The 23,863-nt window shown below is 44.4% G+C and overlaps 1 protein-coding gene across 4 annotated transcripts in view; it reads left to right on the top strand.

Annotated features, from left to right (window-relative positions):
• Positions 1-23,863, top strand: part of BANP (BTG3 associated nuclear protein) — an 873,745-nt gene that overhangs the window by 228,555 nt on the left and 621,327 nt on the right. For all 4 annotated transcript variants that reach the window (XM_068260652.1, XM_068260650.1, XM_068260649.1 and 1 more), the window contains 2 exons: positions 1,009-1,103; positions 20,239-20,438. In XM_068260652.1, the coding sequence (XP_068116753.1) occupies positions 1,009-1,103; positions 20,239-20,438 (295 nt within the window). The remainder of the gene's footprint in view (positions 1-1,008; positions 1,104-20,238; positions 20,439-23,863) is intronic.

Genomic DNA, 23,863 nt, shown 5'->3' with positions numbered 1-23,863 from the left:
CCTTGCTCGCTCCCCGCGAGGGGACGATGGCAGGGAATCGAGCGTAAGATACGCGGCGCCGGCGGGGACGAGCGGGGTATCGAATGCGGCGCGGCGAGCGGGGACGCGGCGGGCACGCGCGGGTACGCGGAAGAGGCGATCCGGCGGCTAATCGAGCCGCCGGATCGCAGCCTCATCTACGCGTGTAGATGAGACTTTTCAGATGCTCCATGTTAAAGTGGAGTTGAACCCTTGCACCGGACAGGTGCAAGGAAAGCTTGGAGAAATGCACTCTGAATGTATTTAGAGAGTTTAGTCTGTTTAATTCCCCCTCATTTGTGTCTAATCACAAGTTGTAATTTGATCCTCCCCTGTGTCACATGACTGCCTATGGCAGATAAGCCCATATGAAAGCACAGGCTGTAAATAATAGGTCTGCTTCCATGAATCAGGAACTAGAAACTGTGCAAATTTATTTTAGGATTTGTATCAGCTGTAACAAATACATGTTTTTTGTTTAAACGTTATGCTTTTGTATATCTTTTAGAGCAGAGAGGAGTTTTGAGTTCAGGTCCACTTTATTGCCCCTCTCCACCTGCTCTCTGCCAGCTGATAACATTTTTAATTAGCACAGATGCAGTCATGTTATACTCCTGTCTACTGACCGATGGCCTCTGCTTGCCGTTTACTGGCTGCGAACCAACTGTGCACTCGCTTGGGGGAAGTATTAGACACTTGGATCTTATGCAGATCCAAGCTAAGTATTTGTTCTTTCTAGGTTTTACAAATTGTTTACTCATTGGTCTTCTGCAGCCAGCAGAAGAGCCGGCTTACATAGAACCAAAAGAATCTGTATAGCGTGTGCCATTCCTCCACCCAATCAGTGTCCTCCTTTACGATCCTTTCTGTCCTCACAGCCACAGAACAAAGGGTCACAGAGTGGACAGTCCGGGTGGCTTTGCCATCCAATGCATTACATCGCCTGACTTAGCATTTAACATGGTTATTTTTTTGTGTTTTATTTTCCAGTTCTGTTAGAAAATCATGAGGTGACAGAAGACGACATGGCGCCGTCACTCAAACGTCAGCGGATAGAAATCAACTGTCAGGACCCATCCATAAAGGTTTTCACATTCTCAATTTATGTGTTTGGCTTGTTGTGTGATGCCAATATCCTGTGAAATGTTCCGTATATGATGACTCTGTTGGTTTAGACCCAAGACATGGCCAGAGGTGTAAATCTATGCTGAAGATAAGAGAATTGGCTGTCTGTTTCCAAGTCACGCCTGTGGCATTAAACTTTATAGGGAGTTAAGTGCTTTCCTGCCAGCGCTGATTTTCACACAGTTAATCAGGGCTCATGGATGATTGTTGGATGTGAGTAGTTACAACAGTCACATTGAATGTTTTTTAGGATGCTGAGAAAAATGCAGTCTCTTCAGTTTAGCTGCATAAAATTAAGGCATTAATAGCCGACAATATGTTAGCTTGCTTTGTAAGCATACCGTCTTTCCCCGAAAATAGTACCTACTCCAAAAATAAGACCTAGCTTATATTTCAAGCAAGCTTTAAATATAAGCCATCCCCGGAATATAAGGCCTAGTTGGCCGCCCAAAGTGCCCCATTTGCTCCCGCCCTCCCTATGCAGAGTGGCGAGCGGAGCGCAACCTATAAAGCAAACAAGAAACTCACCGGGTTCCAGGGGCCAGCATTAACAATTCTCTTCAGCAGCGCGCGGCTTCCTCTCCTTGACAACGGCTCTTGTCATGTGATGCACGCACGTCCCGGCGTGTCACATGATGCGCCTGGACGTGCGTGCATCACATGACAAGAGCTGTTGTCAAGGAGAGGAAGCAGCGCGCTGCTGAAGAGAGGTGTTAACGATGGCCCCTCGGAACCCGGTGAGTTTCTTGTTTGCTTTATAGGTTGCACTCCGCTCGCCACTCTGCATAGGGAGGGCGGGAGCAAATGGGGGACTTTGGGCTCCACTCGCCACTTTGTAGAGGATGCTGGGGGCTGCCGCTGACTACACGGGGGGCACATCTGACTACCGGGGGGGGGGGGGGGGGGGTGGGAGGGACACATCTGACTACCAGGGGGGTGGCACATCTGGCTACATGGGGGGCACATTCTACAAGAGGGAGCACATACAGTAGTGTCACCCCTCATAATTATAAGCCCTCCCTGAAAATAAGCCCTAGCACATCTTTTAGGGGGAAAATTAATATAAGACAGTGTCTTATTTTCGGGGAGACACGGTAGTTATTACACAGAGTTCCTAGCAGACATAGCGATATGGGACCATCCAAGTTTGTTGCTAGGCAATTGAGTAGTCCAGGTGTTGAAACTGGGTACCAAAGGGTCAGTATGTAGTAGGGTCTGCACAGCACTTTAGCTGGGTGGAGTTCGATCACCCTGGGGTGGGGTACCACCTCCTTAGCAATCCAAAGTCTGATAGTGGATCAACACAATGACTTTTATTAATGCAAAAAATGCTGTAATTCAGACAGCTGTTTTGTAGACAAACAAGTCATCTCCATAACAAAATATTATATGTTGTTACACTGATGAAGAAGATCTGTGTGTCTTCGAAAGAACTTTTGGCTTTACAGCATCTGTGACTCTTTTGTATTAATAAAAGTCATTGAACTTTAAAGGGCTGTGCGAACCCATTCTTGGGTTTTGGAACTGGGTATCAAGCTCCTCCTCCTGGCAGCTAATAACTTGTGCAACAAGATGGAAAGTTTATCTGCAATTTTATATTGCATAGAGTACAGATTCCATGCTTGCATAAACGTGCAGTGTCCGCTCTAGTGAGCTATGGAAATTCACACAAGGCTGTAAAGTGAAATTAAAAAATACTTCTTAGCAGTAGCGTAGCTTTGGAGCTCTGGACCCCAGTGCGAGTTTTACATTGGGTCCCCTCAAGAACTCGTAACAAGTGATATGGAGCAACAAATCTGTCAAGGACAATTGCAGTGTCAGAGGTGTGTAAGCAGGGAAGGGGACAGCTGCAGTGTCAGAGAGGTGTAAGCAGGGGAGGGGACAACTGCAGTGTCAGAGAGGTGTATGTAGGTGAGGGGACAGTTGCAGTGTCAGAGAGGTGTTGTGAGCAGGGGAGGGGGACAGCTGCAGTGTCAGAGAGGTGTAAGCAGGGGAGGGGACAACTGCAGTGTCAGAGAGGTGTATGTAGGGGAGGGGACAGCTGCAGTGTCAGAGAGGTGTTGTGAGCAGGGGAGGGGAAAGCTGCAGTGTCAGAGAGGTGTAAGCAGGGAAGGGGACAATTGCAGTGTCAGAGAGGTGTACGTAGGGGAGGGGACAGCTGCATTGTCAGAGAGGTGTTGTGAGCAGGGGAGGGGACAGCTGCATTGTCAGAGAGGTGTTGTGAGCAGGGGAGGGGACAGCTGCAGTGTCAGAGAGGTGTAAGCTGGGGAGGAGAACAGTCTATTAATGGTTACAACTAATCACAGCACATGTTGAGGTGATAATTGACAGCTTAGCACCTATAAAGAGCTAATAAAGCAGTTGAAGGAGGGCTCCTAATGGGCCCCTCTGGTCCAGGGTCCCTGGTGTGGTCGCTACCTCTGCAGCCCTATGTGACAAATCTGTTAAAGCAAAGGGTACTTTTGGGTTGAGATTCTTCTTTACAGTGATATTTAGTTTTTGTTAAAATAATTGCTGAAAACAGATCCGTGTTGCTCAAGTTTATGAAAATATTTTTGTTTTACGTTGCAACCATTATGAGTTTACATTGGAAGTCATGAGTTTTTTTTAGGTACCATCATAGCTTAATTCCAATGTATGTTCTGATCCAGTAATTGACAGCAGGCTGTGACCATACATATGAATTGGCCGGCGGGAGACTTGGGCACAGGATACAGCCGGTATGGCCGGTGGTGTTAATTACTATTCCCTGTTTAGGTTCACTTGGGTAGTGGGGAATTATGTAATTTGACTTCCAGCTGTTGCTGGAGGCAGAATTACAGTGTTTTAAAAGTAACTTCAGCTCCATCTTCTGACGGCACCGAAGTTACTCACTGAGCGCCGCTATAGCCGTAATTCCTATTACGGTATATGGTGGCGCTGGCTACACCCAAATCTCCTGCGCTGTTATTACAGCGCTCGGCTTGTGTCCCATGTGGCAGTTTCTATAAGGGCTGTTTTCCACTTCATAATGCAAATGCATGAGTTTTTTTTTCCCTTTACAATTCTATGCATTTTTGTAGTGTGTTCGCAGATCCCATTTAAAGTGAACTTTGAAGCGAGGAAACTCACATCAGGTTAGATATTCACCTATGTATAGGGAAGGTTCCGGATACCATAGAGACTTCCAGGGTATCTATCCGTCCTGTTGTTCCACTGCTTTCCCTGTTGAATTTACACAACCAGCTGTGGCGTTGGATGTACTTGCGTCCCTGAGTGCTTCAGAAGACCGCTTCATCCCTTACTTTGCATGCGCAGAACCCAGACTTGCATGTGTGCGTTACAGATCTGCTAGTCTTTGGAAATACTCGGATGCCTGAATTCTTTCTGTATTCACCTCCCTGGGATCCGGTGCTGCAGTTTTCCCCCCCTCCCTCCACCGGGTGTCACTGTAACCCTATAGTGAAATTGCAATCTCACCAGAGGAAGCAGAGCCTTGGAGGAGAGGAAAAAGAGCGGCGGCCGACGTCGGGGTCCCCCGGGTGGTGAGTTAAAACGCCTGCTGCGCGCATTGCTCTGCACAGACCTGCCGGCGGCTACTACGAGTTCAGGGATATTGCTTCTGGCTTGTTTTTTCCACCCCGAGCTGAACATGTGATTACCACTTAGGAGGTTAATCACTTCAATGGGGAATGGTACTGGAACAACGGGACCTAGAGAGGGCCAAGATAGCTCTTTGGTATGCAGAGCCTTCCCTCTACATAAGTAGGTATCTAGGTTCACTTTAATTACGCTGAATGTAAACACAAAGCCAAAACCACTAAAATGCAGGTAGCAGCCGTTTTTAACCTTTTCTGGACCGGTGTAGTTGGAATCTACGTCCTGCTGGTGGCTGTGCAGCTCTGACAGAACGTAGATTCCAACTAATCGCCGCTGGCAGCCACTCCTTTGAGAACCCTGCCATTAACAGTGTAAGAATGGCTGCAGTTTACATTTTCCAGTGAAATTTGTATTTGTCTCTGCCCCCTTTTTGGTTATGGGAATAAAAAGTATCCTATACTTTATTCCAGGTAATGTTCTATGTGTGTGCCAAATTTCATTCAAATCCGTTCAGCCATTTTTGCGTAATCGAGTAACAAACATCCTAACATCTAAACCTCCAAACATCCAAACTTTCCCATTTATTATACTAGCTGGACGCCCGGCGTTGCCCGGGTATGTATTTGGCTGGTGTTGGCTCCGCCCACTTTTCCTAACCCTAACACACAATTACTCAATTACTTAATGACCAAGTTTGTGAGCTTTGCGGTCTTTGACATCAATAATTTGCATTGAAATAAAATAAATCTGATTGGATGTGGCTCCACCCCTTTTCTAAATTTGAACCTCAATCACCCAATGGCTAACTGTATCAGGTACAGGTGATTAACAATGCAAGAGGCTTGTGCCATTAACAGTGCAAGAATGGCAGCAATTAAATATTGCCCTTAAAAATCAATAGGTGAATTTTGATTGGCTTTTGTTGGCTCCACCCACTCTTCTGAATATTAATCTTAGTCACCCAGTGACCAACTGTGCAAAGTTTGAGAACCCTACCATTAACAGTGTAATGCTGGGAATACACGTTTCGTTTTTGCCTTCGTTTAAACCTTCATTTCGATTGTGCCTTTTGTCCTTTTCGATCCCGAAATAATCGACCGTACGGTTAATATCACCACCCACGGTTTCGTTTTTTTTTTTTTCGATTCTGATGGTTTCGTTTTTCCAATGATTGAAGGCTGCAAAGAAACGAAACGTAGTACAGGGACGGACGGCATAAACGAATATATAATCGATCTGAACAGCCATCAAGCCTACCAATGGCTTGATTAGATGGATAAAGAGAGATAATATCAAACATGTTCGATCACTAGTCGTTCGTTTTTGGGGTCTATTAATCGAAACTATAATGAGATTATGACTATTTTCACATACGTTTTCAACACTCGATTCGTTTACCGAACGAATCGAAGGCTAAAACGAAGGCAAAAACGAAACGTGTATTCCCAGCATTAGAATGGCTGCAGTTTACATTTTCACAATGAAATTTGTACTTTTCTCCACCCACTGATTTCCTGACATTGTTCGGGTATGTATTTGGCTGGTGTTGGCTCCGCCTACTTTTTCTAACCCTAACCCACAATTACTCAATGACCAAGTTTGTGAGCGTTGCGGTCTTTGGCATCAATATTTTGCATTGAGATTAAACAAATCTGATTGGCTGTTTGTGGCTCCACCCCCTTTTTCTGAATTTGAACTGTGAACCCCAGTCACGCAATGATCAACTGTCCTAGGTTTAAGGCTTGTGCCATTAACAGTGCAAGTATGATAGCAATTACATATTCCCCTTGAAAATCAATAGGTGAATTTTGATTGGCTTTTGTAGGCTCCACCCACTTTTCTGAATATTAATCCCAGTCACCCAGTGGGCAATTGTGCAAAGTTTGAGAACCCTACCATTAACAGTGTAAGAATTGCTGCAGTTTACATTTTCTCAGTGAAATTTGTATTTGTCTCCACCTACTGATGACCCGGCATTGCCCGATTATGTATTTGGCTGGTGTTGGCTGCGTCCACTTTTCCTAACCCTAACACAATTAATCAATTACTTAATGACCAAGTTTGTGAGCTTTGTGGTCTTTTTTTTGCATCAATAGCCTGCATTAAAATGAAAAAAAAATCAGATTGGCTTTTTGTGGCTCCACCCCTTTTATAAATTTAAACCCCAGTCACCCAATGATCAGCTGTACCAGGTTTGAGACTTGTGCCATTAACAGTGCAAGAATGGCAGCAATAAAATATTCCCCTGAAAAATCAATAGGTGATTTTTGATTGGCTTTTGTAGGCTCCACCCACTTTTCTGAATATTAATCCCAGTCACCCAGTAACCAACTCTGCAAAGTTTGAGAACCCTACCATTAACAGTGTAAGAATGGCTGCTGTTTACATTTTCCCAGTAAAATTTTGTATTTGTCTCTGCCCACTTATGAACCCACATTGCCCGCTTATGTATTTGGCTGGTGTTGGCTGTGCCCACTTTTCTAACCCTCTCACACAATTAATAAATTACTCAATTACCAAGTTTGTGAGTTTTGCAGTGTTGGCATCAATAATTTGCACTGGAATGAAGCAAATCTAATTGGCTGTTTGTGGCTCCACCCCTTTCTGAAATTGAACCCCAGTCACCCAAAGATCAACTGTACCAGGTTTGAGGCTTGTGTCATTAACAGTCCAAGAATGGCAGCAAAGTAAATATTCCCCTTGAAAATCAATAGGTGAATTCTGATTGGCTTTTGTAGGCTCCACCCACTTTCCTGAATATTAATCCCAGTCACCCAATGACCAACTGTGCAAAGTTTGAGAACCCTGCCATTAACAGTGTAAGAATGGCTGCAGTTTACATTTTCAAGTGAAATGTGTATTTGCCTCCGCCCCCTGTTTAGTTATGGGAATAAAAAGTATCCTATACTTTATTCTAGGTAATGTACTATGTGTGTGCCAAATTTCATTCAAATCCGTTCAGCCATTTTTGCATGATTGAGTAACAAACATCCAAACATCCGAACTTTCCCATTTATTATATTAGTAGGATTTCAGCATCCTTTCCCTGTTTTAGCCTTTGATTTCTGTGATTGACTCAGAGTAATCACGGGATCAGGAGCTGGTATACGGAACTCTGCTGTCGCTGTGACATCAGAGTGAGAAGCCTACAGCATCCCTAGATCGTTGAGAGCATCTGAAACGGCGTCACTGCATAGCAGGGAATTATCAAAATCTATGCCACAAACCGGGTGTTCCTGAAGATTTTTCAAAAATGTTTAAGAAGATGCTAATGGTTTTGCTCTGACAAAAAATTTATGCAGTTTACACTTGCTCTTTACTTGCGAGTACAATAAAATAAAATAAAATGCTATCTGTATCAGACCTGGCCTCCATTTTCCCTGCACTGTATTAATCCATCAAATACTAAATGAAATACCGCATGAGGTAAAAAGGTTTGTAAACTGTCATGAGGCCTCATTCACAGTAGGATGTTGCATTGTAATGTGACGTTAAAGTCACAAAGCAGTATTACAAAGCAACGCAAAAAGGTGGTAACGCACATTAACGCTTTGTTACCGTTGCATACAGTAGGTACAGTAAAGCATACAGGCAATGAATAGTATGCTTTCCTGTACCCGGGAACGTGTGTGTTTAGAGGTAACGCACTGCAAGCAGTACATTACCATAACGCTACACGTTACAATGCAACGCTAATGTCGCACTGTGAACGTCCCATAGGATTAGCATTGCAGTGCGGTAAGCTGCGTTATAACGGTTGATAATGCAGCTCCGCAACCTCCCATTCTGAATAAAGCCTAAAGTTGTTTGATAATTCACAGAACTGTTGTCACGAGTGTGAAAATCTTAGTAAATGCTCAAAGAAAACATTTTTTACTGAACAAGGTAATTAAATTTTTACTAAATAGGTCTTTGAGTATTGAGCCCCTGGTAAGGCAGAGTAAAAATGTGTATACATAGCTGTGAAGGAATTTGTGCATCATCTGCACTACCTAATGCAGGAAAAGTTTCTGAAAATGGGTATACAGGAAATCAAGGTTCAACGTCGGAGGAAGGCCTTCTATAAATACCGTGCTATGTTAGTGTGAACTTTAAAAAAAAAAAAAGTTTGTTTGCCATTCCCTCTTTTAGCCACTAGATGGCAAAGTTGGCATTCCTAAGAATTAATTCTCTTAATAGTATCTTAATGCAAATCATTTCTACTCAAGGGTAGAGATTAAAATCCTGCCTTTACCGCTATTCCGCTGTCAGCGAGTCCGTAAAAGAATGAAGGTAAATTACGGCCCAACTTAATCTTGTAGCTGGATATATTTCTGAAAAATTGGACATCTGGATTGTGCAGCAAGTTTTGTGATATAGATTTTGATTTTTAAGGCACCACAGGACGCATAATTTGCTTTTAGTATATAAATAGTCCAAGTCAGGACACTTAAGCTTTCAGTTCCTGTGTTGTAAATATAATGCTGTAATAAAGGTCAGGGAAAGGGAACTCCTCTCTTCTTACATGAAAGCTCTGTGATTGTACTTACAGAATCTCGTAGGCAGAATCCATCAGTTATTTTGAATCGTAGAAGGCCATCTCCAATCACATAAATAGCAAGGAAGAAACCCCCAGCTAAGTTCACAGGGAGCTCACGTTAAAACACTGCTGAAAAGATGTTAGACTACTTTTTGGTACTCTTTGGCAAAGTGCTGAAAACCAGAATGTTAATACTTAAGGCCTCTTTCACACCAAGCCGTTGCGTTTTAGGGGACGTTAAGGTCGCATAACGTGCCCCTAACACATGGTGGTGTTGAAGTTGGGCGTTAGATTGAGCCGCGTTATGAGGCTCTTGGTGCTATCCTGGGAAGTCCGGATCTTTTCAATGATTCTGATGATTCGAATCGGATTATTGAAAAGATCTGGATCTTTGAACCGAATCTTTGAATCATTTTACTAGGAAATCAGGAAGCAGGGGTGCAGCAGAATGAGAGGTGCAGGAGAATGAGGGCACATTGAGGGTGCTAATGGGGAAGGGAGAGATGCAGCAGGAATATTTTGCTTGTGCACAGAAGCTGCAGTTCCTGTTTCTTCCAGACATCCACTGTGAACCGAACCGTTCATTGAGATGATCTGGAAGATTCGACTCACGAAAAAGATCCGGATCAAAGATCCGAATTGTTCATGATCTGGACAACACTGCAGTGCAGTGAATATTAATTAGCCATGTGGCTAGGAACAATAGCGACTCTCCCCTTACTGAGCATGTGCAAACAGTCTAACACAGCTAAAACCACCTATAACACACAGCATGCTGCACTTTCTTTGAATGTCCAGTGTTACACTGTAACGCAATGTGGGCACTGTGAACAGCCCATTGATTTTTTTCATTACTGTGAGTTAGGCTGCATTACAGGCTGCTCTAACGTGCGCCTGTAACGTCCCACTGTGAAAGCAGCCTAAAGTGGATTCGATATGAACTTTTACTCATTGCATAATAGTGTTCCTTTACTATTGTTTATAGGGCATTCCTCAAGCTAAATACTTTTTTGTTTTTGTTTTTATACTCTAATTCCCTATAAACTGAACAAGCCTGTGCCCACAGGTTTTCAGAGAGTCAAGGCACTTTCAGACAGTAGCAAGGGCTCATGGGAGCTCAGTCTGGGCAGGAGGAGGGGGAGGTATTACTAGCCAGAGATTTCAGAGGCAGAGTGGAGGAGGGATTAGGTTTTTTTGCTCAAGATGCCGATAAGCCTGCCTCTGTGTAATGTTTACAAACAACATGGCTGCTGTCATTGTATCACAGGAAGACATAATAATATTCTGTTAAAGCTGTTTGCGGCTAGATTTGCTGTGTAAACTAAACTTTAGATAAGATATATAGACAAGTTACTTGTTCTAGTTAGTTTTTCATCTCGGATCCGCTTTAACAATAACATTTTCCTTTCCTGGAGCATCAATTCCAGCATAGTAATGGTTTATAGGCGAAACCAAGCCCGTTCATATGCTGTCATTGAGACTCCAGGAAAGTTATTATAAAGTGGGCTTATACTCCCAAAACTAAAATGCCATTAACTACTCTTAGTTACATAAAAGAACATTTAAAAGCATTCACTGTGTGTAGAAACCTTTACTTTCACTGCAGAGAGCAGTAGAAGCTTGCTTATCTCTGGTTAAAGTGGTCTGAAACTCTGGCATAACATTCAATCAAAATGTGTTTTCCTACTCTATATTACTCGTACAACTATCATATTTGCTTTTGTGTATGAGTAATATTGTCTGTTTACAAATTACAAGTTTCAAAAGTGTAGTTTATCTGCCCTGAAAGCTGCCTTTGCATTTTATTCCAGCTGATTTTTATTAAATTTTAAAATATTCTAGTGAGCTGTTCTGATCTGTGTGTGTGCTTGAAGCACAGAGAGCTTCTCAGGGAGTGGTTTCAGTTGTTACACATAAATGTAACAACATTGGAATGTAAACAAAGATACTTTCATCTCCAGTCTGGATGTGAATTTTAAACTGAATAGCTATTCCATAGCAGGACAAATGATGTTCTGTTACAATTTTTTTCTGTGATAGTAGCTTTCAGGATGTAAGGCCACGTTCACATCATCAAATGCAGATGGCAGGTGCGTTCAGAACGGAACGCGTAGGAACGCACTCCATCTGCGTTTGTATGCGTTGCGTGGCTGATCCCATTCACTGAAAGTGAATGGGTCAGCCGAGCATCTTTTAGAGCAAAGTAGAAATGCTGAGTTTCAGACCGCTTCAAAACTCCTTAACGGTAATCCCAAATCTGCCTCGGGGCCGATATCCGCAGTTTAGAGCGGTAATTCCATGCCTGACTGAGTTATATAATAGGTAAGTATAGCGCAACACAGTCCTGTGATTCTAGGGTACAAGTCCTCTAGTACAGTCTTAGTTTAAACAGCATGTAATTTTCATTCCACTTTGTATATCTTCTGGCTTTCTACACCTTCACCACACCCAAATATGGAAAGGGACTCACTCTTTACTAAGACCACCAATTTGGTCTTAGTTAGGCACTGGGGTTATTCCGGGGTCACCCCCGACCACTGCGATCTCTAATTGTGGGTCCCCCCGACACTGCAGTCTTTAGCTTGCTCTCAGATACACTTATCAGTTGTTACCTCCAAATAAAAACTCCAGATAGTGTGACACTGTTTCCACTTATAAAACGTTAAAATTTATTGCACTTGCAAATTTCTGCATTTAAAATCCAGCTTGAGTTTTTTAGCAGGCTCTTCCCCACATCGGTGGCCACTGGTGGGCTCCTTCGATAGAGAGTATTGACCGCAGGACGGCTGCCGCGTGCACAGCCGCTATGGACACCCCGCGTTCATTCGCTCGCTGCACTCCACACCACTTCCTGGGTCCCTCGCTGTCCACCTCCACCACCTGGATCTTCTGCTATGAATCCCGGTAATTCAACCAGTCAGCGCTGTCCGGCCGCATGCCGCTGCCACAGCCAGGAGCGTTCTGCACCTGCGCAATAGTGCTGCACAGGTGTAGTACGCTCCTGGTGGCGGAGTGTGTGCATGCGCACTATGCCTGACTGGCTCAAGTACCTGGACTCATAGCAGAATATCCAGGTGGCGGAGGAGGACAGCGAGGGACTGATTAGGCTGAAGGGGGCTGGAGGAAGCCCTAGGTATGTATAAAACTTTCATCTGTCTCAGGTTTACTTTAAAGTTACCCAGTAGTACTATTCTCTGCATATGCACTCTTCACAGAGCTACAGGGAATCCACTGAGAATGTTGTGCACATTGAACACAGAGGTGTTGTCTATCACCAAGAAATCTGGTTCAGATTGTACATGAAGAATGTGTAATGGAGGAAGAATCCCCTCATTCCCTGGTGGAGTACCTGCACATCACTCCTACATGTACCCACAGTTACATTGCCTAGGGCCTGATCGATGTTCAGACTGTACATGAAGAATGTGTAATGGAGGAAGAATCCCCTCATTCCCCAGCGGAATACCTGCACATCACCCTTACATGTACCCTCAGTCACATTGCCTAGAGTCTGATAGATGTTCTTTGTTCCTGTCTGTACCTTCTACAAGTACTCTTACCAAGGACTAGTTTTAGGCCTCGTACACATCTATGCAGCGTAGATAGCTGTGCGATTGGAATGCAATGCGTACGATTGCACGCCATCTGCGCTGCTACCTGCTGCACTGCTGATCACATCCATTGACAGTGAATGGGTCAGCTCTGCACTTGCGGGCAGAATACATGCAGCACTGTGCAAGCGCATCATAGTGCATTTGATGGGAACAGCAAAAGGGCTGTCTATACCCTTCTGCTGTTGTTCCATGTTGCCACGTCATATGTGCTTCCAAATGCGCACAGAAGCGCGTATGATGTGAACGAGGACTAAGTCTATGACTAAAAGTATTAGAGGCAGAAGATCAGCTGGATAGCCAGGTAACTAGTATTTTTTAAAAGGGAATAAATATGGCAGCCTCTCAGTTCGGTTGTCTTTTAAAACTCCTAACCGTTGGCAGTTAAGAGATGAATTTTATGTTACATACTTTTAATCAACAAGATTGTAATATGCGAATTAGAGGAGTCTGAGTCGGTGGAATTTTAATCTGAGGAGTCAGAGGATTTTTGTACCTACTCCACAGCCCTGAAAATTATGATTATTTTCTTGCTTTATGGTGCCCTAAAAGGCATTTTATTGACCAGTTTAAAAATCTCACCGAGGAGAAATCTTTGGAGAAAAGGTAAATTGCGTATGAGCCAAGGGGCACGATCTTCTCACCCTTTTTTTTAGATTCCAATAACAGAAATTAGACCATTAAGCTTGCAGTCTGGCCAAGCTGCAAATATTCGACCATGTTATTATTACATATTACTTTCTTTAGATCCTAAAAGTGTGTATGGAGTTTGTATAGGACTGTGTGCTATCTTACCCTCATTTCTGTGTAAATGTTACCTCAACAGAGCTAGTCAGAGACACGAACTGGAGATTAAAGTGGAACTCTAGTGTAAAAATAAAACCCACACAATTAGTACAGGCAGCAGAAGAGAAAAATGTCTAAAACTTACACTTGTGCAATAAAATCCAAGTTTTGTTGGTTAGCCATGGTCACTTTCTGAATAACTGCCATGGCAGTTTTCTACGTTGACAAATGCTGCTAAGAGATTGTGTGTTATCTGTGGGTGGGAGGAGCATCATAGTGTGACCTGAGGGGTAATTTACTTCCACCTAAGCCACTGAGGTACTCTGCTTCTACCTGTGCCACTGAGCCAGCCTATCACATTGAGGTACTCTGCTTCTACCTGTGCCACTGAGCCAGCCTATCACAGAAAGGAGAGGCGAAGGGAGAAGCAGTGTCAGCCACAGTATGTTGCATTCCAAAAATGCCACAATGCTTTCTTGCTGCTTAATGAAGTAGTCAGGTGTTGCTGCCCTGAGTAAAAAAGAAGGGGAACGGTAATAGTAGATGTCATTCTGGCTCTTTCACTTTGGCATTTACAGCAGAGGTCCACTTTAACCCCTCTGACTGGGCTGTCTCCTTTGTCTGCTCTTGTCTTTTGGAAGTTCATTTACAAAAGGTCCCTCTAGATAAGCATGACTGATAACCTAAATCTAGCCATATAGGTTGATAGTGGCTTCAATTGACGTGATCGGCCACTAACAAACTGGAAATGGCTCAGGACGTAATGATCCATCACCCTTAACCACCCAATCGTGATCTGATCAAGAATCATCAGGCCACAGTCCTAGTACTGTACCTCTCGATGCAGTACAAACCTATTCAGCCGTCTGATTGCCTCTCGCCAACCTTTCCTTTCTCCCTTTCAACCTGTTTGATAGTAATTTACTACTCCTATCAGCATAGGGTGGAAGTTACAGACAAAGGATGTAGGGTGGAAGTTACAGACAAAGTGGGAAAAACAAAGAAGGGCTTCAATGCAGCTGCTAATTAAAAACTAAGAAAAGACAATCCTCTAACATAAAAGGCCTATTTAATGCCTGTTGTAAAGCAGGGCTTTTTTCTATATGTAAAATGTGCACCTCATTGTTCTCCAGGGATTGTCATTGCTTCTTAAAGTGGACCTGAACTCCACTTCCTCTCTGCTTTAATAAGCAATAGCATAATAACCTTTACAGAAAAATCATTTCTTTGTTACAGCTGATAGAAATCCTGCAATAAATCTGCACTGTTTCTACTTCCTGCTTCCATGAAAGCACACATATTATTAACATCCTGTGCTTTCAAATTAGCTTATCTGCCATCTCCGCTGTGGCAGTCATGTGACCATTTAAATCAGAATAAAATTCAGACTCTTGACTTCCAGAGATAACTGTACTAAACTGAGCCATGTAACTGCCAGGCGATAGTCCTTGTATGTGCGTACATGGCTTAAAAGAGAATCTGTACTGTGAAAATCTTACATAAATTAAAGTACCAGCCTGTTTGTAGTCTTCTCCTAGTCCCCTCTGTGACATTTTAGCTGCTCCTGCTGCTTTCTTGGTAATAAAATCACTGTTTTATTCATTGTTTTTGTAAACAATGAAGATGGCTGCCAAACAGGACATACATCATCAGAGCAGGTGGCCATTTGCAGAGGTTCCTCTCAAACCTGATTTTACTGCTGTAATATTTCTCCCACTTGTTGCCCTGGCTGCTTGTCTGGGCTTTGAACTGATATTTCTGCACTCACAGCTGTTTACAAGGTCACAGACACACTGGCTGAGAGCAGAGACGCTGGCTGTGACTTATACACACAGCACACACAAAGAGCCTGCAGGGGGCGTGGGGGAAGTATGCATAACTTCGCCCTATCACAGCACATTCCTCTCTGGGCTGACAAGGCTTGACAAAGGAAAGAAGATTAGCTATAATACAGAGACAGTGCACCTAGTAAAAGGCTGCAGTAAGCCAGACCACATTAGAACAGGTATAGGAACTTATAGGATAGAAGAAATAAGGCTGAAAATGTTGTTACAGAGTCTCTTTAAAGTGAATCTCCAGACTAAAAATCGACTCAGCAGCACTGAAAAGGCCTGGTGTTTCTTTAACAGTTTCACAGCATCAGAACTTTGTTTCTCTTATACAAGCCTCATTTTTAGCTGCACAGAAGAAAACTGCCCGGGCAGTTTTCCCCTTATGCAGAGTAAAAAATAGAGGCGCCAAAATAGGATAAAATAAATTAAAAACCGTTTAAAATGAGGGGGTGGGTGGAACCACTACCCTCAAAAGTGACTAGGCTAAATACAAGCCGCAATAACAAACAGATATTTATTGGTCTCCAGAAATAATGCAACGCGTTTCACGGGCACACATCCCGCTTCATCAGGCAATCTGAGGTAGGAGAACACAGTTGTGGGTCAATTATGAGCTTGAGCGCCTCTGGGCGCTCAAGCTCATAATTGACCCACAACTGTGTTCTCCTACCTCAGATTGCCTGATGAAGCGGGATGTGTGCCCGTGAAACGCGTTGCATTATTTCTGGAGACCAATAAATATCTGTTTGTTATTGCGGCTTGTATTTAGCCTGGTCACTTTTGAGGGTAGTGGTTCCACCCACCCCCTCATTTTAAACGGTTTTTAATTTATTTTATCCTATTTTGGCGCCTCTATTTTTTACTCTGCATATCTTGTCCACCCCAGGTGGAGGGGTGTATCCCCATCTTCTTACTATAGAGAGCGACTTTTTATGCCTGAGTGGGGTCAGGTAGATAATTCTCCCCACCTGTCATTACAGTGGTCGCCTGCGTGGTGACCCACACTTGTGAGTATATTCTCATTCAAATTACTTTTTTCCATATTGGCGTAACATACTACACTAGATACGGCTCTCGGTCTTTGTTTCCTGTTTTTCAAGCAGTTTTCCCCTTATGCTGTGCAAAGTATGATGGGATTTCTGATATTGTTGTTCCCGTTCTGCTGTTTTGGTGCAATTTTTTTTTTTTTTTTTTTTACATTTTGAATTTGACATTTGAAGCCTAGTGTGTGCAGCTGGGAGGGGTTATCAGGACACTGGACAGTTTGAACTGTTTCTCCTGCTCCCTGTCACCTCCTTTCAACCAAAAAGAAGGCTGCCCCATGACAAAGATGGCAGCCCCCATGAATCACAAACATTTGCCTGCTCTTTTAACCACCCTGGCGGTATTGACGAGCTCAGCTCGTCCAGGAAAAACTTGCTGAAAGCGGTATTGACGAGCTGAGCTCGTCAATACCGCCAGGGAGATTTCTTGTTTCTCTTCCCCGCCGGCTGCACTTTTCCCTCATCAGAGGGATTCCCCAGGATGGCTGGATGCCTGCCAGCACGCTGTGGGTAGCGATCTGTGCTACCCACAGCATACAGAACTAGCATCCAGCCACCCTGGGAATCCCTGTGCAGCCGGCGGGGCAGAGAATGTGTGGGGCTGTGCAGGGATTCCCCTTCTTTGCCGGTGTTCCGACGTGATAACCTACACGTCGAATTTGCCTACATCCACTGTCAAACGTATACCAGGAGGATTAGGGTTAGGGTTGGGGGAGGGGAAGGGATAGTAAAAGTCTATGGGATGTAGGTTAGTTCGACGTGTAGGATAAAGTGTTGGAGCACCGGCGGGTGGCTGGTGCGGGGATCCTCTCTGTGGGGGTCGGGGATCCCTGTACTGTGCATGCGGGGTGACCCTTTTGTGTGTGCGGGGGGGCGGGTATCCCCTTCTATGGGGCTGGTCTTGGCCGGTCGGGGACACCCCCTTCTGTGGTGGGGGGAAGGTGGGTGTCCCCATCTATGTGGGCTGTGGGTGGCCTCTCCCTCCTCTTCCCCATCCCTCCCTCTCTGTCCCCCGTGTCCCCCCCCCCCCCCGATCCCGTGTCTCCCCCCTGTAAGAAGCCCTGATCTACTCACCTGAGGGCTTTCTCCTGCGGCGGCCCCGATGGACACCCTCCTCCTCCATCGCCGAAGTCCCGGTCTGTGTAATTACAGTACGCGGCTTGGTGACGTCACCAAGCTGCGTACTGTAATTACAGAGAACACGAGACTTCGCGATGGAGGAGGAGGGTGTCCATCGTGGCCGCCGCAGGAGAAAGCCCTCAGGTGAGTAGATCAGGGCTTCTTACAGGGGGGAGACACGGGATCGGGGGGGGGGGGGACACGGGGGACAGAGAGGGAGGGATGGGGAAGAGGAGGGAGAGGCCACCCACAGCCCACATAGATGGGGACACCCACCTTCCCCCCACCACAGAAGGGGGTGTCCCCGACCGGCCAAGACCAGCCCCATAGAAGGGGATACCCGCCCCCCCGCACACACAAAAGGGTCACCCCGCATGCACAGTACGGGGATCCCCGGCCCCCCGCACAGAGAGGATCCCCGCACCAGCCACCCGCCGGCAAAGAAGGGGAATCCCTGCACAGCCCCACACATTCTCTGCCCCGCCGGCTGCACAGGGATTCCCAGGGTGGCTGGATGCTAGTTCTGTATGCTGTGTGTAGTGGGGGGGACACAGGATCAGGGGTGAGAGGGGGGGCATGGAGGACAGAGAGGGAGGGATGGGGGAAGAGGAGGGAGAGGCCACCCACAGCCCGCATAGATGGGGACCCCCACCTCCCACCCACCACAGAAGGGGGTGTCCCCGACCCACCACGACTAGCCCCCATAGAAGGATGATACCTGCCCCCCCCCCCCAATGCACACACAGAAGGGCCACCCACACGCACAGTATGGGGATTCCCCCCCCCCACAGAGGGGATCCCCGCCGGCCACTACCAGCCAGCACAGAAGGGGAGCCCCCCCCCACAGAAGGGACACCCGGCCACAGTTAGGGGGCATCGGGGGCAATGGGGTTGGGGGGGGGCAGAGGCACCCGCAAACCTAGCTCCCTATACATATGACTCCCTAGACCTGGCTGCACATCTGTCTCCTATACACCTGGCTGCACATCTGTCTCCTATACACCAGCAAACATCTTGCTCCCTATATACCTGGCAAAACATCTAGCTAACTACACCTGGCTGCACATCTGGCTAATACATCTGGCTATACATCTGGGTCTTATACTCACCATTGGCATGCTGATCCCTCGCCGCGTACCTCTGATAGCTTCTCCAGTGCCTTCTTCCATGTCCCTTGGCGGATTTTGCTTCTCCCTTGGCGATCACATGTCCCCCGTCGATCGGCGTTGATGGCACCAATGTCACACAGCATCATCAAAATCTCGCAGCAAACACTTTTTTTTTTATTGAATTCAATACAATAACCTGTATTGAATTCAATATAAAAAAAATGATTGCAAAAAAAATTGGTTGAAAATTATTGGAAATTAATTGAACCACTTTTTGCACGGAAATCCTGGGGAAATAGAACGCCAGGGTGGCTACAACAGGGTGGGTAAAAGATTATACTACCTATCTATTCTACTTAACATAACTAATGTAACTTAATAACAGTATGTTTGTTTAGACTGAAGTTCCCCTTTAAGTGTCTTTTACTTCCAGCCCCCGTTTATTTTATGTGTGTGCTGGAGGAATAAAAGAGGGACGGGAAAACACCGGGAGCCCAATCTAGTGTAGTATCTCACGAACGGTTTCTTTCGTTAGTAGGAAAACATCGTATATACTCACAAAGCTAGGTTGCACATGAGGCAACCAGTATATGTCGCGTGTGGAGAAGTACCGTCCCCACTCGGCCTTGTGAGGTAGTGTCGATGGTCGCAGCTCCTTCAAAAAGATGCCACCTGCCAAGGTGGTGACCCCTGATCCCAGGGGGAGTAAACAACACGGGAGGGTAGGAGGCGCCCTTGGAGGTACTTTTGATCAGGCTTCCAACTCAATGGATAAATTTATGTGTAAAATACAGACTAATTCATGGGCAAAGGTTGATATCAATATAAACTCTAATAGTGGAAGTACCAGTATTACTCAGTTATTAATTCAAAGATGTGGAATGATCCTACCTTAATAAGTAGTCACTTCCATACGGTTTGGTATAAAACTAAAATTTATTGTAGCACTTTAAAATGACAACGCGTTTCGCGGTTAAAACCGCTTCATCAGGTCGTATATCGTGCCTTGAATTGTCTCAGCGCCCTGTCTTCTCTCTTTTACCCTTCAAGGCACGATATACGACCTGATGAAGCGGTTTTAACCGTGAAACGCGTTGTCATTTTAAAGTGCTACAATAAATTTTAGTTTTACACCAAACCGTATGGAAGTGACTACTTATTAAGGTAGGATCATTCTATATCTTTGAATTAATAACTGAGTAATACTGGTACTTCCACTATTAGAGTGTATATTGATATCAACCTTTGCCCATGAATTGGTCTGTACTTTACACATACATTTATCCATTGAGTTGGAAGCCTGATCAAAAGTACCTCCAAGGGCGCCTCCTACCCTCCCGTCCCGTTTATTTTATGTTTCTTTGATGCATGCACTGATGTGTTAGATTGTGCATAATTTAAGGTACATATGTTAGTACGGTGCAGATATAACAAAGTAGGCATTAGTATTTCAGCAGACCATGTCATTTAATATCAATTCTTGTATTTCCTTTGCAGTCTTTCCTATTCTCCATCAACCAAACCATCTGCCTAAGGCTGGACAGCATTGAGTCCAAGCTGCAGGTTCTGGAGGCCACATGTAAGTCCCTAGAAGAGAAACTGGACATGATCATGCACAAACAACCTAATCCCATCCAAGTGCCCATGGTTGCCGGATCACCTCTCGGGGCCACCCAGACGTGGAACAAAGTGCGATGGTAAGATGATGTACTCGCTAGACAAGTCACAGTCTGTGTTCTGGTCTCTGGTCATATTCATAATGTTTGTACTCTGTGTGTATTTCACCAGTAATTTTATTAACAAAGTCCTTCGTGAGTTTGTAAGTTAAAAGAAAAAACATTTTTTTTGTAGAATGTTCCTTCTGATCTCCATTATTGTGCTAAAACAGACATCATTCCTAGAGCTGAGACTTCAGTGTTGGCTACATTCTAGAGAGTTAATCTGGAAGTTCAGCCAGAACTTTTTTTGTAAAATTTTGATAGCCCAGAGAAGCATACAAGCAAAATGGGCTCCGAGGAAATTTGGGCAGCACAGATAACCGCTAGTAGAATATTGATAAAATTACTTATATTCTGTTATTGTGCAGTGGTGATTCCTATATTAAAATATCTGTAAATTTTAACTATAATTTACTATTGCTAAACTTCACCCTGCTCTCACACAGAGCCCTCTACTGATGCCTAACCCTAACTGAACCCTATCCACCTCCCTGTCAATGCCTAACCCTAACTGAAACCCTCCTCCCTTTGATGCCTAACCCTAGCTGAACCTGTCCCCACCAATGCCCTAACCAACCCCCTTGCTTATGCCTAATCCCAGCCAGTCTCCCCCCCCCCCCCCCCACACACACACAATGATGCATAACACCCCCCACCCATATGCCGAACCCTACATGGAAAACCCAACACATCGAGCTATAGACTAATCCTAAACACCCCTCGATGTCTAACACAAGGCAACAGTGACCATGTGAAGTCTGCTTTGCATTCTCAGTGTGGTTTTCTGCATCTTCACTGTGTTTTGAAAAAAATATTATTACAGTAGAGTCTGGTTATTGTAAACTCTGATGTAGTAAGCCTCTGGCTTTATGGCTTTAGTAAATTCAGTCCCCAGGTCGTGACCATGCGCCTATATTAATATACATTGCATGACCAATTCTGATACAATGAACTATTTGGCCATGTCCCTTGAAGTTTACTATAAATGGATTCCACTGTATATCATGTAATAAATGGCAGTGTCCTGCTCTCTGGAATTGGGCCATATTGAAGAGTGCAGTGATGTATAGCTTTGACATGGACAACGTTTAACAAATTGGTTGTGAAATGAATTGTCCAGTGAGCGCATACAGGTGTGTGGTGTTCTTGTGTCTGCATACTTCTGGCCACATTGCCTGTTCTCGTCTGTGGCCATCCTATTGCAGGCAATGTGAATAATGTCATCCACCTTGACAGATTAATCCTCTTAAGTCACATTACAAGAATGTTCATTGATGGATTTTCCTCAAGGGCTTTGACGATGTTTTATGTACACAGAAGTATTGTTTCTCCTTTAAGTCTCTTTTCCACAAATCCTCAGCAACTTTACCATATCATGGCTACAGAGGCTCCATCGTGTCCAAACAGCATTCAAAAACACCTCAGAGACTTTCTTTCACTTATCCAGCCATTTGCTGTACATTGTCTCAGCTCTAGCTTGGAGCGGAAAGCAACTTAAACTGGATTTGTAGGGCGTACAGAGTGCAGAAGCTTACCTTGCGTGGAACATTAGCTGTAACTCCAGCTCTGAGAACAAAATACCCTGCAGGTCAGTCAGCTGCATTTCAAGGACGTCAGAAAGCTTTTTATACTGAACCTTCTCTGGGCTGACTACACAAAGCTTTACCACATACGGAAACGTTACAAGCAAGGGTGTAACTAGAGGGGAGCAGCACCTGGGATCGCAGGAGGGCCCAGAGCTGTGGGGACCCCCAACATCTAACTACTACTACTACTAACCTTCGCTTCCTCCGATAAAGGGGCACTATACTTTGGATCAGGTGTTTGTGTGGCTACACTTTTTATGGGTGTGAAGATCATGATTGCCACACTTGTTTTAGGACCCCTGAGAGATGGGCCCCCGAGACTGTGAAGGGCACCAAGGGAAGAGGTGTGAGCATTGGAGGGCCCCAACAAAGTTTCGCTGGGAGGCCCTGTAAACTGTAGTTATGCCACTGGTTAAAAGCGTTTGATATTTAGCATAAAAATCAAAGAATACCGACTGTGTGCATTCACAAAGGCAGTTTCCTTGGAAAAAAAAAATCTGAACACCTTTACCTCATTTGATATCATTTTTTATTTGGTAAACAAATATTTTTTTTTTTTTGTTATGTAGAAATTTTTATTGTTGTAATTCACAAAACAAAAAGATGGACGTCGAAATGAAAAAATACCAAATTCAATTTCACCACGCTACGCCCGTCGCCGTTTATTCAATGTTTGAATGAATTTGGTTTGTGTCAAGATTGAGCCATTCAGGAGGTTTGCCTTCTCTCCTACACTCTGCTCGGTGTGGCCTTCAGCTCCTCCTCCCAACATCTAGTGCCCAACCATGGCCGTGTGACTATATATGACACCACCTGCAAAAATCCCCACAATGCACCGGAACTTCTGTGCAAAATTAATGACATGTCTGAATGATTAACAACTTTTGTGGTATTTTAAACAAACAATTTGGATAAACAACATAATCAGAACGAATACCTACCGAGCGTAGTTTACATTATTTTTTGTGAATACTACTTTCTCATACAGTGATTGTGATTCAATAAGCAATCAAGAATATACCAAACTTATTCTACCGTCGATAGTAATGTCTGTGAACTCAGCTCATTCTCTTCCTTTACTAATGCTACTTTATCCATAACGAAAAAAAAAAGTTCCACATAATAGTAAGATAAGTATACCCCTTGAAATAACAGTTCTGTTGCACCACTTTACAAATGTTGTAATTTAAATGGAAAATCTAAATTTTCTTAAGCTTTCATCGATGGAATGTGCAGCAGTATGCAAAATCTAATTACTGTAACTGTAGCTGTCTAATAAAGCAGGGGATTTCTTACGCTGTGGTTGGTTGCTTTTTATCATGTGATGCCTTTTGACACCATGTGGAGCAAACTCACTAATAATGGGACTTGTTTTTTTATAATTGGCTGCAGTAATGGCAGGGTATGGTCAGACATCAATCTATCACTTAATACCTTTTGACATCATGTGATGCCTGCTGACTTATGGAAGGACTTGACCTTATAATTGGCTGCAGGTATTGGAGGATGTGGTTAGATTTCCCTATTACATGATAGCTTTTGCCATCACGTGATGCAGAGTTACTTATAATTGAGAAAGAGGCCAGGAGTTACCTTCAAAGGGAACCTAAATGGAGAAGGATACAGATTTTTCCGTATACTTTTAGCCAAGGCCGGTTCTAGACTTTTTGCTGCCTGAGGCAAACTTTGAGGATGCACCTCCCCCCCCCCCCCCCCCCCCACCCCATTTGGAATGATTGCACAGCACCTGACAATTTGCACCGCACATAATAGCTGCGGTGAGCCCCCCAAACAACACCCTCAATATAGGTAGGTAGC

The sequence above is a fragment of the Hyperolius riggenbachi genome, chromosome 11 (genome assembly GCF_040937935.1).
Source record: "Hyperolius riggenbachi isolate aHypRig1 chromosome 11, aHypRig1.pri, whole genome shotgun sequence".
Taxonomy (NCBI): Eukaryota; Metazoa; Chordata; class Amphibia; order Anura; family Hyperoliidae; genus Hyperolius; species Hyperolius riggenbachi.
The sequence above is the reverse complement of the archived record's forward strand: the minus strand, read 5'-3'. Positions and strand labels throughout refer to the sequence as shown.